The sequence below is a fragment of the Conger conger genome, chromosome 12 (genome assembly GCF_963514075.1).
Source record: "Conger conger chromosome 12, fConCon1.1, whole genome shotgun sequence".
Classification (NCBI taxonomy): domain Eukaryota; kingdom Metazoa; phylum Chordata; class Actinopteri; order Anguilliformes; family Congridae; genus Conger; species Conger conger.
Genome location: NC_083771.1, coordinates 7,760,569 through 7,777,335, shown reverse-complemented (window position 1 = coordinate 7,777,335; position 16,767 = coordinate 7,760,569). Strand labels below are relative to the sequence as shown.

At 45.2% G+C, this 16,767-nt stretch overlaps 1 protein-coding gene across 1 annotated transcript; it reads right to left on the bottom strand.

The window, feature by feature from the left end:
* Positions 1-2,097: 2,097 nt before the first annotated feature.
* LOC133141459 (uncharacterized) lies at positions 2,098-16,159 on the bottom strand. Its single transcript, XM_061262032.1, has 20 exons — positions 16,107-16,159; positions 15,110-15,320; positions 14,646-14,705; positions 14,223-14,356; positions 13,670-13,823; positions 12,904-12,980; positions 12,539-12,672; positions 11,338-11,441; positions 10,403-10,610; positions 9,413-9,513; positions 8,719-8,848; positions 8,276-8,306; positions 7,696-7,818; positions 7,311-7,473; positions 6,216-6,271; positions 5,742-5,969; positions 5,236-5,390; positions 4,703-4,771; positions 4,143-4,300; positions 2,098-2,396 (listed from the first exon to the last, which is right to left on the bottom strand). The coding sequence occupies exons 1-20, from the start codon at positions 16,157-16,159 to the stop codon at positions 2,238-2,240; spliced, it is 2,508 nt and encodes an 835-aa protein (XP_061118016.1). The 3' UTR covers positions 2,098-2,237.
* Positions 16,160-16,767: the final 608 nt, after the last annotated feature.

Genomic DNA, 16,767 nt, shown 5'->3' with positions numbered 1-16,767 from the left:
TCTGGCAAAAATAATGAACTAAAATAATAAAGGCAAAATAAATCAAACAAAACTGTTGCTTTCGCTCTGTCACTTTGCAGCTCTGTTGCTTTTCAGCCCCGTCATGCTGCTAATGCTACCCCGACACGAGAAGCAGTTGTCACACAAACAATGGCAGAACCCATGGAGGCACACATAAATAGTAAACCATCAACTAAACGGCAACGCAAAGTATTTGTTCCTGCATGACTTTAAAATAAAGCACACTTTCATATACTAAAGGCTGCGTGCAAATTGATGTGAAACAATGTTGCCAATGTTATTAGTTAGCTGGGAAGGGCAAATGATCTCTGAAAGTTATCTTCTCTCCACAAACGTTATTTAGGAAAATAAAAAATACCCAAAAATTTGTGAAAGCATTTGAAAATATACCACATTTCCTGACATTTGCAGATTAGCTACCAATGTGGTTAGTTAACGAGCACAGTTAACGAGTGGTATAATTTCTGCCGTTGGGTCAGTGCAGAATTTGGATTGTTCACGTGGTTATATACTTACCACATAAACACCACCAATTCATAGTCAGCCATGTTTTTTTGTTTAATTTGGCGTTGTGCACCTGGAACACTTGGAGGTTGGAAGTTTGATCTCTGATGGTAAGTGGAAAGCAGCATAACTTCCGGAATTGAGTCTGCTTGAATCGTGGAGAAACCATAGGGAGAAACGTTACATGGTTGGAGTAGTCTCAGACAGCCCGCCACACTCTCATTCACACTGCAGACCGCAGCTGAGCTCACAGAGTGGAGTCAAAGGAAGACCTTTCCTATGTGGCTTCCGCAGGCAGTCCATGGACACCCGGTCGACCAGCTGGGGTTGCAAAATGACCACGAAGGATGTGGATCCCGAACAGGCTGATCCCTCCCACACCCTGGGAAACTCAATCACCAATCATATAGCAGCATCACCCTATGGCGCTACCGGCCAGGTGCCCTTGGCACAATCAAAGTACTCAACTGTCCAATGTACCATGTGATACAGTCATGGATTATTTTGCTATCGTCGGTGAAAGGGGGCATAACCACTGTGAAAGCCTTCGGGTCTTTCCTGAGAGGAAGGCTGTTCCAGTCGTAAATGGTAAATGATTTGCATTTATATAGCGCCTTTATCCAAAGCGCTGTATAATTAATGCTTCTCATTCACCCATTCACCCATTCATACACACACCCACACACCGACGGCGATTGGCTGCCAGGTAAGGTGCCGACCAGCTAGTCAGGAGCATTTGGGGGTTAGGTATCTTGTTCAGGGACACTTCGACACAGCCCGGGCGGGGGATCAAACCGGCAACCCTCCGACTGCCAGAGGACTGCTCTTACTGCCTGAGCCATGTCGCCCTCGTAGTCATACTGTATGCTTGTCTATCGGGGTGAACAGGGAGTAGTGGAACGTGTCTATGACCATCTGAAATCTGTGCCTTCGTGCTGTGCAGCACTTGGGCTCACCTCCCCATAAAGACCACCTCCATCATGGGGGAGAGGCTTGAGATGTGGATCCAGATAAGGGCCAGGGCCCCTGGTGCAATCCAGTCCCCTGGGGCATCACTTGGCTTGGCCTGCTCCCCTCCCTCTTCCTGCAATTTGGCACTTCCAGCAGTACCAAGAACGACGGTGACGAGTTGACCGGTCCCTGGTGCTGACCAGGCCTGGGTCAAATTTGTAGGTGTTTTGGGTTCACATACTTTTCTACACCTCTTTGAGCTTGTCTGGTGTATTGGAACCTATTAAATACTGTAAAAAACAGCAATCCCTGCCTTCTGGTACTCTTTGTTGGCTCAACTGCAAGAGGCAAGATCAATTGAGCACAGACAAGTATGGTCTGGTGCAAACGCCTGGGGCTCATTCCAGTCTTTATCTCCTCTGACTTTGTCTGTCCGCCATCTTTAAGGACATTCCAATCTGTTAAATGTTGGTTTTAAAATGTTTTATTGGAAACACCAATGGCACTAGCACCACCACAGGCTCCTTGTATAAGGCATCATTTTTAAAAGAGATTTATGGCATTCTTTGTGACTGATACTCAATCACACATTAAAAAAACATTAAAGGTCACACTCACAATCACATTTACAGTATTTACTGACAGTACAGAGCACTTAAAGTACCAAAACAAAATAGAAAAATTCATATTACAATTCAACAACTGTAAACCTGAGAGATGTGACAGTTTAACTGTCACACACAATATAAATTATCTTTGGATCAGACTTGGTCCTCCTCGGCCACCATCTTCTCGATGGCGGTCCAGTCCAGTTTGCTGAGGATACTGCCAGTGCTCTCAGAGGGGGAGTCCCTGTCCAGCCCCTTCAGCCAGACTCCAGCTCCACTCCCTGGAGCTCCACTCCGCTCTTCCACAGAGCCCTGAGGAGAGAGCACCATACACCAGCGTGACATCCTATCCCACTTACACCCATGAAGAGCATTAGTATTCAACCACTTACGAAGATCTATCCATCTACAAAAAGCCAGGGATAAGCAAGGGCCGAGATTGTTATGATTGAATATAAAAACCTTTAAGCCTTAATTAGGTATGTAAAGGAGACATATCCCCCCACATGAAGGATCTGGATGTATCTAAAGCAGGGGTGTCAAACTAAATTCCCAGGGAGCCACAGTGACTGTGGGGCTTTCAATCAGCTGCCAATTGTGGCCTTGAGAACAAGATGTGTGGATTATTTAGCCAATCAATGACTTGAATGAACCACTGGTGCCAGGAACAACCTAAAAACCAGCAGTCACTGTGGCCCCCCAGCACTGGAGTTGATATCTGTGGTCTAGACAGTACGAGGACTACCGTGATGTGTATGGTGGTTAATGCAGATGAAGACTACAGTCATGTGTATAGTGGTTAATGCAGATGAAGACTACAGTCATGTGTATGGTGGTTAATGCAGATGAAGACTACAGTCATGTGTATGGTGGTTAATGCAGATGAAGACTACAGTCATCTGTATGGGGGTTAATGCAGATGAAGACTACAGTCATGTGTATGGGGGTTAATGCAGATGAAGACTACAGTCATGTGTATGGGGGTTAATGCAGATGAAGACTACAGTCATGTGTATGGGGGTTAATGCAGATGAAGACTACAGTCATGTGTATGGTGGTTAATGCAGATGAAGACTACAGTCATGTGTATGGTGGTTAATGCAGATGAAGACTACAGTCATCTGTATGGGGGTTAATGCAGATGAAGACTACAGTCATGTGTATGGGGGTTAATGCAGATGAAGACTACAGTGATGTGTATAGTGGTTAATGCAGATGAAGACTACAGTCATGTGTATGCTGGTTAATGCAGATGAAGACTACAGTCATGTGTATGGTGGTTAATGCAGATGAAGACTACAGTCATCTGTATGGGGGTTAATGCAGATGAAGACTACAGTCATGTGTATGGGGGTTAATGCAGATGAAGACTACAGTCATGTGTATGGGGGTTAATGCAGATGAAGACTACAGTGATGTGTATAGTGGTTAATGCAGATGAAGACTACAGTCATGTGTATGCTGGTTAATGCAGATGAAGACTACAGTCATGTGTATGGTGGTTAATGCAGATGAAGACTACAGTCATCTGTATGGGGGTTAATGCAGATGAAGACTACAGTCATGTGTATGGGGGTTAATGCAGATGAAGACTACAGTCATCTGTATGGGGGTTAATGCAGATGAAGACTACAGTCATGTGTATGGTGGTTAATGCAGATGAAGACTACAGTCATGTGTATGGTGGTTAATGCAGATGAAGACTACAGTCATGTATATGGTGGTTAATGCAGATGAAGACTACAGTCATCTGTATGGGGGGTAATGCAGATGAAGACTACAGTCATGTGTATGGGGGTTAATGCAGATGAAGACTACAGTCATGTGTATGGTGGTTAATGCAGATGAAGACTACAGTCATGTGTATGGTGGTTAATGCAGATGAAGACTACAGTCATGTGTATGGTGGTTAATTCAGATGAAGACTACAGTCATGTGTATGGTGGTTAATGCAGATGAAGACTACAGTGATGTTTGTGGGGGTTAATGCAGATGAAGACTACAGTGATGTTTGTGGGGGTTAATGGAGATGTGTAGTGTAGTGGGGTCAAGTCTGACCTGGTTGTCCAGGCCAAGCAAGCGTCGGATCTCCAGAGGAGGGTTCCATGGGCTCAGGAGCTGCTCGTCATCACTCTCCTCCTCCACCTCCTCTCTCACTTCCCTCTCTCTTCTCATCCTGTCCTCCTTCAGGGGTGGCCGTATTCCCTTCATCCAGCCTACGGGACAATTACACCATGATATTCCCAAGCCTATCAAAACCTATTCCCATTATCCAGCCTATGAGACAATTGCACCATGACATTCCCAAACCCGTCAAATCCCATTCTCAATATCCAACCTATGAGAAAATAACACCATGATATTCCAAAGCCTGTCAAAACCCATTCCCATTATCCAGCCGATGGGAAAATTACACCATGATATTCCCAAGCCTGTCAAAACCTATTCCCATAATCCAGCCTATGAGAAAATGACACCATGATATTCCCAAGCTAGTCAAAACCTATTCCCATTATCCAGCCAATGAAACAATTACACCATGATATTCCCACTGGTACAGAATCACACAGAGGATGTTTTCAGTGGTTAATTAAATTGCTCTAATTAAGGGGGCAAACCTTTGCCCGGTCTCCTGCCCCTGGTGTCTTGTACACCCCATCTCGTCAGACGGGCATCTGGGAGTGCACCTGCAGGAGCCACAAGGAGTTACAGAAAGAGTTACAGCATACCATCCTACACTTTTAATGCTTCAAGGTTAAACATGTCTTACTCTAGTCACTTGCCAATTGATCAAATCGTAAAAACAAGCCGTACTACTTTTTAAAATATCTCCTCAGTGGATGGCCTCATGTGCCCCCAGGAGCTCGAAACAGCAATTCTACAGTTACTAGTCAAACACCCGACTACTAGGATACCCTGCTACCCCTATATGTGAGGGCTATTCAATGTTTTTTTGATACAGAAATATTTTACAGAAGACTAAGATCCGTAAAGCTGTTGGACCCTTAACCCCACATTGCTGCTTAGTCTAATCAACCCTAAGTCGATTTGGATAAACTAAATGCCAAATTCAACTAAATAACAAATTATTATTTATGATTTACAGAGCAGCAGAAAGGCACCAGGCCTGAACCCCCAGAGAACAGCTCACCAGGTCTGTGCATACGGCGGGTGGTGAGCTGATGTTCTCCACGCTGGGCAGATATGCTCCGTACTCCTGCGGTCCTCCCAGGAGAGGCAGATGTGTGGAACAGAGCGTCCCTCCCCCTCCTCCCCTCAGGCCTGCTGTAGCCGTGAGGAGCAGCCCTGGAACACACACAGCCCTCCGACCTGGTTACACTCACTCACACAACTACAACTCCCAGCACTCACAAAACTACAACTCCCAGCACTCACACAACTACAACTCCCAGCACTCACACAACTACAACTCCCAGCACTCACACAACTACAACTCCCAGCACTCACACAACTACAATTGGAGGAACTCAGGATAAAAAATAATAATGAATGATCTTAATGATCACAACTGAAAGTCGCAGCGTCTGTATACCTATAATTTACCAATATAACTTACAACTTATAAAGAAATCATATTTTGAGTGCACAGCGTCCTTAATACTTTTAAAGGTAATAACGGCACAGAAAGCTGCTGACCTGCGGCTGCTCTGATTGGTGCTTTGTGAGGGGTGGGCCTTGGGCCTGCGGCTGCTCTGATTGGTGCTTTGTGAGGGCTGGGCCTTGGGCCTGCGGCTGCTCTGATTGGTGCTTTGTGAGGGCTGGGCCTTAGTGAGGGTGGGCAGGGCTGGGGACGGCTTGAGCAGCTCTGTAATCAAGCTACAGGCCTCTCGGGCTCTGAGGGTGTGGTGTTCCAGCAGCAATGTCCTGCTCGACAACAAACAACATTAAACACACAGACCTCGACACATACAGTGCTCCAAAATGGCTGCCATGATCAGAAGTGCCGACAGTACAAACTACAAGAACACAAAATCTTCTTTAAGAGTTAAAATGGCAGTTATGTTGGTGAATATTTGCACATGAATATATATATATATATATATATATATTTGTGGGTACAGTTTGTCAAAAGTGAGTCTGTAAGGTAAAATGGTTCCATGAAGCACTCACTTTTCCTTCTTTTCCTTCATTTTCTTGTTGGTAGAAAGATCTCTGGAGGTCAGATTCTGTAGACAGAGCAGATTAACGTAAATACATACAATACTATTTAGACCACTATTTAGCCTATTTGAAGCATATTAATGACTAATTAAAGGAAGGTAGCGTTAAAGACACGGCTTGTTATTCAGTGTACCTTGGGTCAGGCCAGTAACCTTAGGTTTGGTCAGAGACAGTTGAGTCAAGGTCTGATATTATTTTCAGACATATGCAGACCCTGAGAAAAAAAACTAGCCATATTTAATAATATTAATAATAATAATAGAATGGGGTCGTGACCACAGTGAGTCAGGACCTCAGTTTAACATCTCATCTGAAAGACGGCATCTCCGACAGCACAGTGTCCCCATCACTGCACTGGGGCATTGGGATTTATTTCACTAGAGGGAAGATCGTCCCCTACTGGCCCACCAACACTACTTCCAGCAGCAACTTAGTTTTCCCAGGAGGTCTCCCATCCAAGTTCTGACCAAGCCCACACCTGCTTAGCTTCAGCCATTCAGCAGGAGAAGGGTGCATGGTTGTATGGCTGCTTGCATTTAAAATACTTTGATAAGTTTATGACAAAAACCCAGTTTTGTTCTCATCAGTTCTCTGGCTGTTTTGTGAGTTAGCTGAGTTAGCAGATTAGCTGAGTTAGCTGAGTTAGCAGGGACAGGAGGGTTAGTTAGCACAGTCAGCTGGGTTAGCAGAGTCAGCAGGGTCAGCTGGGTTAGCAGGGTTAGCAGGGTCAGCTGGGTTAGCAGGGTTAGCAGGGTTAGCAGAGTCAGCTGAGTCAGCTGGGTTAGCAGAGTCAGCAGGGTCAGCTGGGTTAGCAGAGTCAGCAGGGTCAGCTGGGTTAGCAGGGTTAGCAGGGTTAGCAGGGTCAGCTGGGTTAGCAGGGTTAGCAGGGTTAGCAGAGTCAGATGAGTCAGCTGGGTTAGCAGAGTCAGCAGGGTCAGCTGGGTTAGCAGAGTCAGCAGGGTCAGCTGGGTCAGCTGGGTCAGCAGAGTCAGCAGGGTTAGCAGGGTCAGCTGGGTCGGCTGGGACCACGATGCACAGCCTGACCTGAGTGGACGAAGGTGTGAAGGGCCGGTGCTCTTGCTCTCTCTTCTCCTCCCTCTGTCTGCGGTATTCTGCAATCCTTTCTTTCTGCTTCTTCTTCATCCATGCCCGCAGTTCCTCTCGCTGCTCCTCCTCCTCCACCCCCATGTTGTTCTGCTCACCCCGTCTATTACAGAGTAGAGATGAACCAGACCAGACAGACAAGTATTTGAATCCAAAACAATGATGGATTTGACTCAAGTCTGAAATTAACCAGAAATTAATCGGGACGTTTTAACATCGTCAAACGTTCGACCAGCGACCTGCTAACACACAGTTGTGCATCATGTATGTGACTGGAATATGCTGAGTGATTAGGAGTATTGATTGGCTCCCACTGGGCTGTTACCTGAGAAACCTGTCTCTCAGTGAGTCTGATGGGCCGAGTGAATAGGTGGAGGCACCTCTCAGCCCGCCCAACTCTGTCAGGGTGTCGCCCGTGTCACTCAGGTCCAGAGGCCCGTCTGAAAACCTGAGAGGTCAGAGGCTGGGTGAAACGGTGCAAAACGGGGAGAGTGTGTAACATGGGGATAGTATGTGATACAGGATCGTGTGCGATACAGGATAGTGTGTGATACTGTCCTGATATGGTGATATGGGGCGACATTGGTTCATGATGGTAAGAGCAGTCGTTGCACCAGGGCTGCCGGTTCGATCCTGCCCTGACTGTGTCGAAGTTTCCCTGAGCAAAACACCTATCTCCCAATTGCTCCTGACAAGCTGGTTGGTACCTCGTATGGCAGCCAATCACCGTTGGAGTGTGAGTGTGTGTGTGTGTGTGTGTGTGTGTGTGTATGAAAGGGGGAATGAGAATCATCAATTGTACAGCGCTTTGGATAAAGCTGCTATATCAATGAGAATGTGTGGAAGGGGGACAGAGCGTTCTACTTTAGCACACAGTATATGGATTGAATGCAGCACACACTTACTTTCCAGACCTTTCCATCATGGAATCAAAAGCTGCAAAAGAAATTTACAATTTTAGCCCTCAGTAAACAAGTGATGTCTTGCAGAGGCTAGCAGGTAGTTTGCTCTGACAAAGTTGTGGCATTCAATGCAGAGATTAAATGAAAGGCTAAATTGAATTGTTGTCATTTCACCTCATTACGTAACTAGGCACAAGTGACACAGTGAGAAAGTCCAGAAACCCTTTAAAGGCCTAAAGGTAACATTTGACGGGATACCCTGATTGGACAGCTATGAAAACAGGAAAGAGCTCCTGAAAAGGTACTAATAAACTGGACCCTCACACCTGCAGCACAGGTAACAGCTATGAGATCCCCCTCTAAAAGAATTGGGATTTTGCTTTGGCTACTGAAAACACAGCATTGTATACTAACGTGGCTTTGCGACGATGCACGCTGCCTCTTACCGTCTGCTGATCTTCCCACACCACCCCTGCTGCTGGTGCTCTGCTCCTCCACGTCCCTGAAGCTCACACTGAGGCCCAAAGAGTCCCTGAGGCCCAGACCGAGACGCGAAGAGTTGGGGAGGCTGAGAGGCTGGAGGGTGACAAACACACATCGTATCGGACAGAAACTTCTAGAAACAGCACAGACACAAAGTCGGGTGGGCACGGATGGGGGCGATATGTTTAAACGGCATCATAACTTGGTCATAGGACCAGTTTAGACAAGAAAAACAGCATTAACACGTGCTGAAGTGACAGTCTGAAGACTTTTGACACTTAAGTTTTATTCGAAAAAGAACAGAGATTCCTAGTTCATTAAAGTTTGTGTGTGGCCTACCAACAAAATGGCTTGCGATTAACCCCTTCTGCCCCAGACCAAAAAATAATTCTGGCAAACTCATCGGGTGGGCGACACTAAACTGAATTTGTAAGCAGGAAAAACAAGACAAAACAAAACATCTGTTTAACACATTCACAACAGCAAATCTTTTTAAACCAACACCAGACCAGTGCCTTCACTGTTATTCTATTGGATTAGCATTTAGCATTAGCATTCCCACAGTAGTGTTGCCTCATTTGGACTTTGAATAAAGAGTCTATCCTTTTTCAAATTCCTGGGAGATCGTAATCCGGGCAGCAGGGGTGGGCTACGCACCTCTATCTCCACGAGTAGCCCGAGTGGCTCCTTATCCTGGCCGGGTTCAGAGATGCCCCACAGGCCCGGTATCACAGGGGGACTGGGCCTCTCACTGGGTTCTGGAAGAAGCAAACGGATCATTCCCGGTGTGAAATTACAGAGCGAAGCTGTGCCTTGTAGACGGGTGTAACACACGGCAATAGATAGGAGGCGTGCAGACCTGAATTCGCCAGTGAAATTACAGACACAATACAAGCCCACGGGACAAACGACAAATCAGGCTGCAAACTTGAGATTGTCCTCGTGTATTTTCAAAATAAAATTAATATTCAAAAGTAACTCAATGAAACCATTGACCACAACCTAAATAATGGCAACCTAAAAAACGGAGCTTTAAAAAAAAAATTACTTTTAAAGCTTCAAGGCTTACTGAATTGTATGAGAGTAGCATCTGTAATGGGCTGTGAGCCAAGCAGAAGCAAACTGACACATACAATGAACCATTCAGTGTCACAGGCACTGGAGAATCTGTGTGTCTACCATGGCCTTCATTGTCATTTACTCAGTATGCCCGTGCACACCAAAAACTATAACTCCTGCAATAACGATGTGAGTATCCATGCTGATGAACCAAAACTTTCTCTAAATAGTCTCCCGGCTCTGTCATCTGCCATTTTGAACATGACACCTTGTAAATCTGGATGGATTTCGATTGGCTGTCTGTGTATAAATCGTTTATGCAGCTGGAAAAAAAATCACTCTGAAAGTGATCAACAAAATCGTCCATCATTATCGTTGTCATTATAGGTGTGGACATCCACTTCAGTTAGAACGATAAAAGAAACAAACTTTTTATAGTTAGCTTCATAGTTATAGCTCTTGGTGTGGATGGAGCTCTAGGGTTAGAGTTACCCAGCAGTGTTTCTAGCACAGTCTCCACAGTAATTTCTCAATGTTCTGAAGGGTTAGAGTTGTGTCTAGTGTTTAGAAGGTCAGGGTTAGAGTTACCCAGCTGTGTGTCGAGCACAGTCTCCACAGTCATTTGCTCAGTGGAGGTGTGATTTGGGCCAGGAGCTCCAGGCCGGTGGGTGTGGGGGGAGACGGGGGTGGAGGTCGGCCCGGTCGGGGAGGCAGAAGCCTGGCGGGAGGGCAGGTGCTCCAGCAGATCCTCGTCCTCCAGATTAATCACGTTGATGAAGTGGCGTCCTGCGCTGACCTGAGGGAAGCCATTCTTCATGTTATTGGACACATAATTGCCATGTCCAGTAGGCCTGTAGCTACTAGACCAGGCTCAGTTAAGTAATTGTCTTGGATTCAAACACTTTTCTGTGCTCGATTGATCTTGCCTGGTGCAATTGGGCTAACCAAGAGGACCAGAAGGTGGGGTTCGCATTTCTTGAGAGTATTTCATAGGTTCCAATACACCAGACAAGCTCAGTTAAGCATAGCATAGCATACAAGCATACATGGCCAGCGTATGACCATATACAACATACGAGTGATCAGACCTGGGTCAATTACGTAATTGTTCTGGATTCTATACTTTTCTGGTTGGCTCAATTGCAACAGGCAAGATCAATTGAGCACAGAAAAGTGCAAAACAATTATGAAATTTACCCAGGTGTGCAAGTAATGCTATTTAATGAATAAAAAAGTCAATCTGACCGTGTCCGGTCCCTGCTGGACCGCGCTCTCAGCCTCCCGGGGGAACATAAAAAAAACATTCCAAAACATTACAGAACCTACTCTTCAAATTATTAAAAACTGGTCCATTACAACTGAAGAGTTTTTCATTTGGAGCCAACTGCAGGGATCAGCAACCCTGGGAGTCAGGTGTGAAGACTGTCCGGCCAATCATTAGCAGTAATTACCCGGGAGATAAGAAAACCCGGGCTGGATTTGGATTTGAGGGCCGGAGTTGACGGTCCCCGGCTGAGTCATACCTGCTCATGGGCAGGCCTCGGCCCCCGGGAGACGGTCTTGATCTGGACTGAGATGCAGGAGGCGGAGCCTGAAGTGTACACAGCGTCCTCTCTCCTGCTCTCACCTACAGGACCACAGCGTTACAAACCCTGCTGGACCAGGGGAACATCGGCAGTGGAGGCCTCCAGCCACCACCACAGGCTCCACCATTAAAGCGCAACTACACACAGGCCTGACTCATTTCCACACGTATTTTCACCACATATCAAATGTAACATTACAATTCATAGAAGATCAGTATTGCCTTTTCAATGTCACTGACTAAATGTGCACAGTTTTATCCATTGACAACAGCACATTTTAAGCGATTGCTGGAATGAAAGAACCTAGAAGGATTAATGCTATTCAAATCCTTGCAATCAATATTTCATGTACGGTCCTTGAGGCATAGCAGAATACCTGAAGCTTAAGTCAGAATGTCTCAAACCAGAATTTAATGAATTAAATAAAAACGAATAGGACTTATTTTATAATTTGGTATAATTAAAATATAATTTGGTGTCCTATTGGAGTCAAGTGGGCCACTAATGAATTGAGAAATTGATAGTAGCTAAGGAGAATAAGAGCAGAGCAAGCAATAAACGTAAACATTTAGCACTTATTGCAAATAAAAAACCAAGGTGTTTCACAGAGATAAAATAAGAGCGAGCAAATAAAATAGCATTAAAAAATCTTTGTCAAAACAAATCATGACCATGTGCACTTGCAGGTCCCGCATCAGCCATTGGGGGTCGCTGTTGCAAGATGAGGCCCAGCTGTTAGGCGACCCCTGCTGGTTAATCTGATGCCAGCAAATTGCCTGTTATGCTGAAGTGACTCATCTGTGTAAACCTCCACTTTAACAAGATACATTTTCCATATCAGGGAGAGGAAGCCGCAAAGACAGCCCAAATTGCAGCCTTGTGTTTTTTCAGATAAATATGTTTGTTATGCTGTTATACCAACAGTCTAAACACGCCTGGAAGGCAGAGTTTTGGACTCACCCTCTGGCTCAGGAAGGTCAGTCGTGTCATCCTCGGGGCCTCTGTGAGTGTCCATGGGCCTATTCTCCGGTTCAGAGCCAAACGCCCCCTCCTGGCTGTACTGGTGTACTGCTCTACCCATGTCTGTCTCTGTCTCCACCTCTTCCAGTTCAGATACTCTGTGGAATATCACAGTTACGACTGGCCGCAATGAGCTTTCCGTCCCGGCTGTAGGAGCAGCAGGTGGGGGTGACCCTCTTACCCTGCAGGGAGCGGGGCTTGAACACGGACTTGTGCTTCTTCTCCGAGTTCAGGTCCCAGGTACGCACCGTACTGAGGGGAACGGAGGGGTTTAAACATACATGAATAAGTGCCTGGCTGTGGAACGGTGCAATAAACGCAATGAAAAACATGAAAATGAAATGATAAAGTGCCAATTGAATCATGAATTTCATTTTCGTCTCCGTGCCACTTTGAGGACATGCCTGGTAATAGCACTTATTAGCACTCATTGTGGGATTATATTCATGCATGGTGATTACATGGGTATGACTTCTTACACACCCATCGTTTGAGCACGTCAGGAACTCTTCCTTGATCTTTGGATGCCAGCAGCCACTGTTCAACATTGCAGTGTGACCCTGTTTCAGGGGTCAGAAAAATGTCTCACTTCAATAGCGTTTCACTGGCAACGGAAATATGTCAGAGAATAAAGCAACAGAACACATATTAACCATTTAAGCTGTAAGACCAGAAAAATGTCATTTCAATGTTCCTAACTACACATTCAAATGCGGAAGTACTGGTCACTACTGTTATAACAGGTCTTGACTTACACCCAATCCAAACATGAAGCAACATTAGCAAATGAACAGCCGAATGACAAGAAATAAATCTATAGAACACGTTTGTTTCAATGAAGTCTAGACAACAAACAGAGCGAGCGTTGTCATTCTGGGACCAAATATCACTCGCTCCGTCTCCATTTCAAGAACATTTCACTGGTGCATCCCGCCTCTAAATTGTTCCTCTTGGTGGAAAACCAATGACCCATCGCAAAGGCCACTGGGAAGGAACAAGAGTGCTCGTAGTTTCCATGCATTATGAGAAAAGCTGTATGCCAAATAACTAAGTTTTACAAAATGCCATTTAGAAATACTGACAAATTATTTTCCAGAAAGGAAGATGTCTGTCCAGCGTGTTATCCGATTGGTTCCGATGTCGTCAGGTCGAATCCTCAGATAATATCAAGAGAGGTTTGCGATACGACATTGCCCCCCTGGTCCTACTCTTCTATGGGTGAAAGGGACCCTCTTGGCGATGACCGTACCTTCGTGTTGGCCATGTCCACGATGTACTGATCCCCCTTCACGCACTCCAGAACTGGGAAGCCATCCCGGTCCAGGACCTTAGCCTGAGCACTGCCTGCAACCACCAGGATGACATCGCCCGTGACGCTGTACTGCAGGGACTTTATCTGGTGGCTGTAGGGAGATCAGAGAGAGAGAGAGAAGCTGCCATTTACAGCAGAACTAGAGAGACCACCGTGTACAATTGTACTGGAGAAACTTAAATGGAACAATATTTCGGTCATTGCCAATTTTGCAGAAATAAATAATCAAGAAAAGCAAAAACTTGGATCGACAATTTCATCTTAGAGAGAAATGGCTCTTTTAATCATTTAACTTTCAACATGCAGCTATCAAGTACGTAATTGTGCGGCCAACTAGCTAACCTGAAAGAGATGCAGCTACCAATACATAGCTAAGCTAAACCAACACTTGCAAAGAAACAAACTAACAAAGGGTGTGACACATGGAGTCTTGCTAATAGATACAGAAAAAATATTTAGATAATATTGAAAAATACATAACTGAACGTACCACTCACAGGGCTGCAGGGATCGAAAGGCCTGCAGAGCAGCATCCATCCCGGCAAAGTCCCAAAATCTCACATCATAGTCGTATCCCCCGGTAACCAGCCGAGCACCCGAGGGGTCCAAGCCCAGAGCGGATACCTGAGTGTCACAGGTGAGAGGTAAACATTCCATCTCAGGTAAACATTCAACATTCAGCCACAGGTAAACATTCCATCTCAGGTATACATTCTGACAAAGGTAAACATGAATAATTCGGACACAGGTAAACATTCTGATAAAGGTAAACATTAAACATTCCGTCACAGGTAAACATTCTGATAAAGGTAAACATTACAGAACATGCAAACAGGTTTTGTAGCTAATGATTCCCTGGAGTCAATGACTGAATCTCCTGGCATGGCTTTTACAGTATGAAAGGATGTCTTACCGTTTTTGTGCCATGCTGCAGTGTGATTTCATGCGTGTCTGGAATTCTTTTGACTGGGTTCTGTGAGAAAGGAAAAAAAGAGAACATCGATGGGCTTGTAAACTTTACTTCAATACCCAGAATGCACAGTAATAAATACAAATGGCGTACAGCAATTGAACCCAGGAACAAAAAAACTAAACAAAATGGCCACCAATATGGGCACCAAGAATCATGCCTCGCGGCCCTGCCATGATGTAAACTTGGCTTACAATACAATGGTAGAACCAATGCATTTCATTTAACATTTATGCAAAGTCAACAAGCACATATTAATCATGTGAACAAGAACCACCAAATCTGCTATATCAAAGCATGCCATAGACCTGCACTTCAAGCATTTAAAGTTTGAATGTATAGTTTATGAATGTTATGAATGAACCAGTTCGTAACATTTAGCCAGGACGATACCAAACCACGCATACGTCATCGTCTTCGTCCTGCATGTCTTCCTCGTCATCATCATCGTCCGCCAAACTGCCTCTATACCCCGGAGGAAGTGGGGGGCCCACAATGTCGTCGGGGTCTCCGTGGGTAGCAAGCTTGGAGGGGATGGGGGGGCCAATGAGGTCGGAGCTGGAGTCGGAATCAGAACCACTATCGCTGCTGTCCCCACTGCTGCTACTCTCCTGCGGCCTGCAGGAAGACAGGACGTCAGTGGCTATTCTCCAACTGCAATGCGGCCATTTTGTGAGGACACTGTTATCTGCGCAGAAAAACCCCTTTTTGTGAGGACATTTATCTTGGCAAATCCTATTTTCTGAGGAGAAGAAAATACATGTTTGTGAGGACAACTATTTGGGTAGAAAAACCTGAAGGGCTATTATACATTACTGGCATTTGGCAGAAGCTCTTATCCAGACAGACGTACAGTTGATTAGACTAAGCAGGAGACAATCCTCCCCTGGAGTAATGCACGGTTAAGGGCCTTGCTCAAGGGGCGGATGTTATTGTGGCTACACCGGGGACCACCGATCTTGTGTGTCCCAATCATGTATCTTAACCGGTCGCCCAGGTTTTACATTTACCTTATAAGGTTTTACATTCAAGTTCTATCAAGGCAATCAACCTTTTTCCCCAACTCAGAATGCAAATAATAATTTCTGCATTTCTGCTCAATTCAGGATAATGGAGATTTGAACATATGCCTGAAACAGGCTGCAGTCGACTGCATAACTTCTATCAAGGTGAGTAAGGACCTTTTTTTTACATGCAAAGTACCAAACCACCTACAAAGCCTTCATGAAAGGGTGTTTGCTTTCTTTCATCTCAAAATCTTGAAAACAACCTTGTCCATTTCACTTCCAGGTTTCACAACCTGTACAAGCAGCCTATATCCTGGCGTTAACTGTCCGTGTTGAAGCACATTTAAATGATTTACCTTTTTGCTGCAGGTTTGTCCCTGCAGGTGGATGCAGCTACCGGTCTGACTTTGCTCTTCTGAGAACTCCCTGCTTCCTTCTGCTGGGCTTCATCCTGTCGTCTTTCCTCTAGGCAACACACAACTGTGTTAACTACACACACACACACACACACACACAACTGTGTTAACTATAACCACACTCACACACATACACACACAACTGTGTTAACTATAACCACACTCACACACATAGACACTCGCGCACACGCACAAACACACACAAACACACACAATTTTGTTAACTACACTCACACTCAAACACACAAACACACACACACACACACACACACAACTGTGTTAGCTACACTCACACTGTGCTCAAATGCATAGAATCTCACTCACCTAACGCTCTATTGCTCCTTTCGATTGCTGTTCTCCGGGTCTGCTCAAAGATAGCCTCCAGATCAAAGGTGCGAGCCTTCTTCCCTGATGGGGTAAAAAGAACATTGTCTTTTTTTTATAAGCCCGGCTATAGACGATCCAAACGAGATACTTTGATTTTATTTAATCGAAGTATGTTTGGTAAAAACACATGTAAATCAAAACACCCACTTTAAGATCCCCCTGCTAACATGTGGATGCCCTAAAACCCCAGTTTAATTGTATTTGTCTTATTTTCTGTGCAGCTCAGTTCTTTAAAAGATCAAATCCATCGTTTTG

Coding starts and splice junctions, on each gene's coding strand:
- LOC133141459 (XM_061262032.1), bottom strand. CDS start 16,159: ATGAAGCCCAGCAGAAGGAAGCAGGGAGTTCTCAGAAGAGCAAAGTCA. Junction 14,357..14,645: donor TGCAGCATGGCACAAAAACG/GTAAGACATCCT, acceptor TGTGACACTCAG/GTATCCGCTCTGGGCTTGGA. Junction 5,391..5,741: donor ACCAATCAGAGCAGCCGCAG/GTCAGCAGCTTT, acceptor TGTGTGTTCCAG/GGCTGCTCCTCACGGCTACA.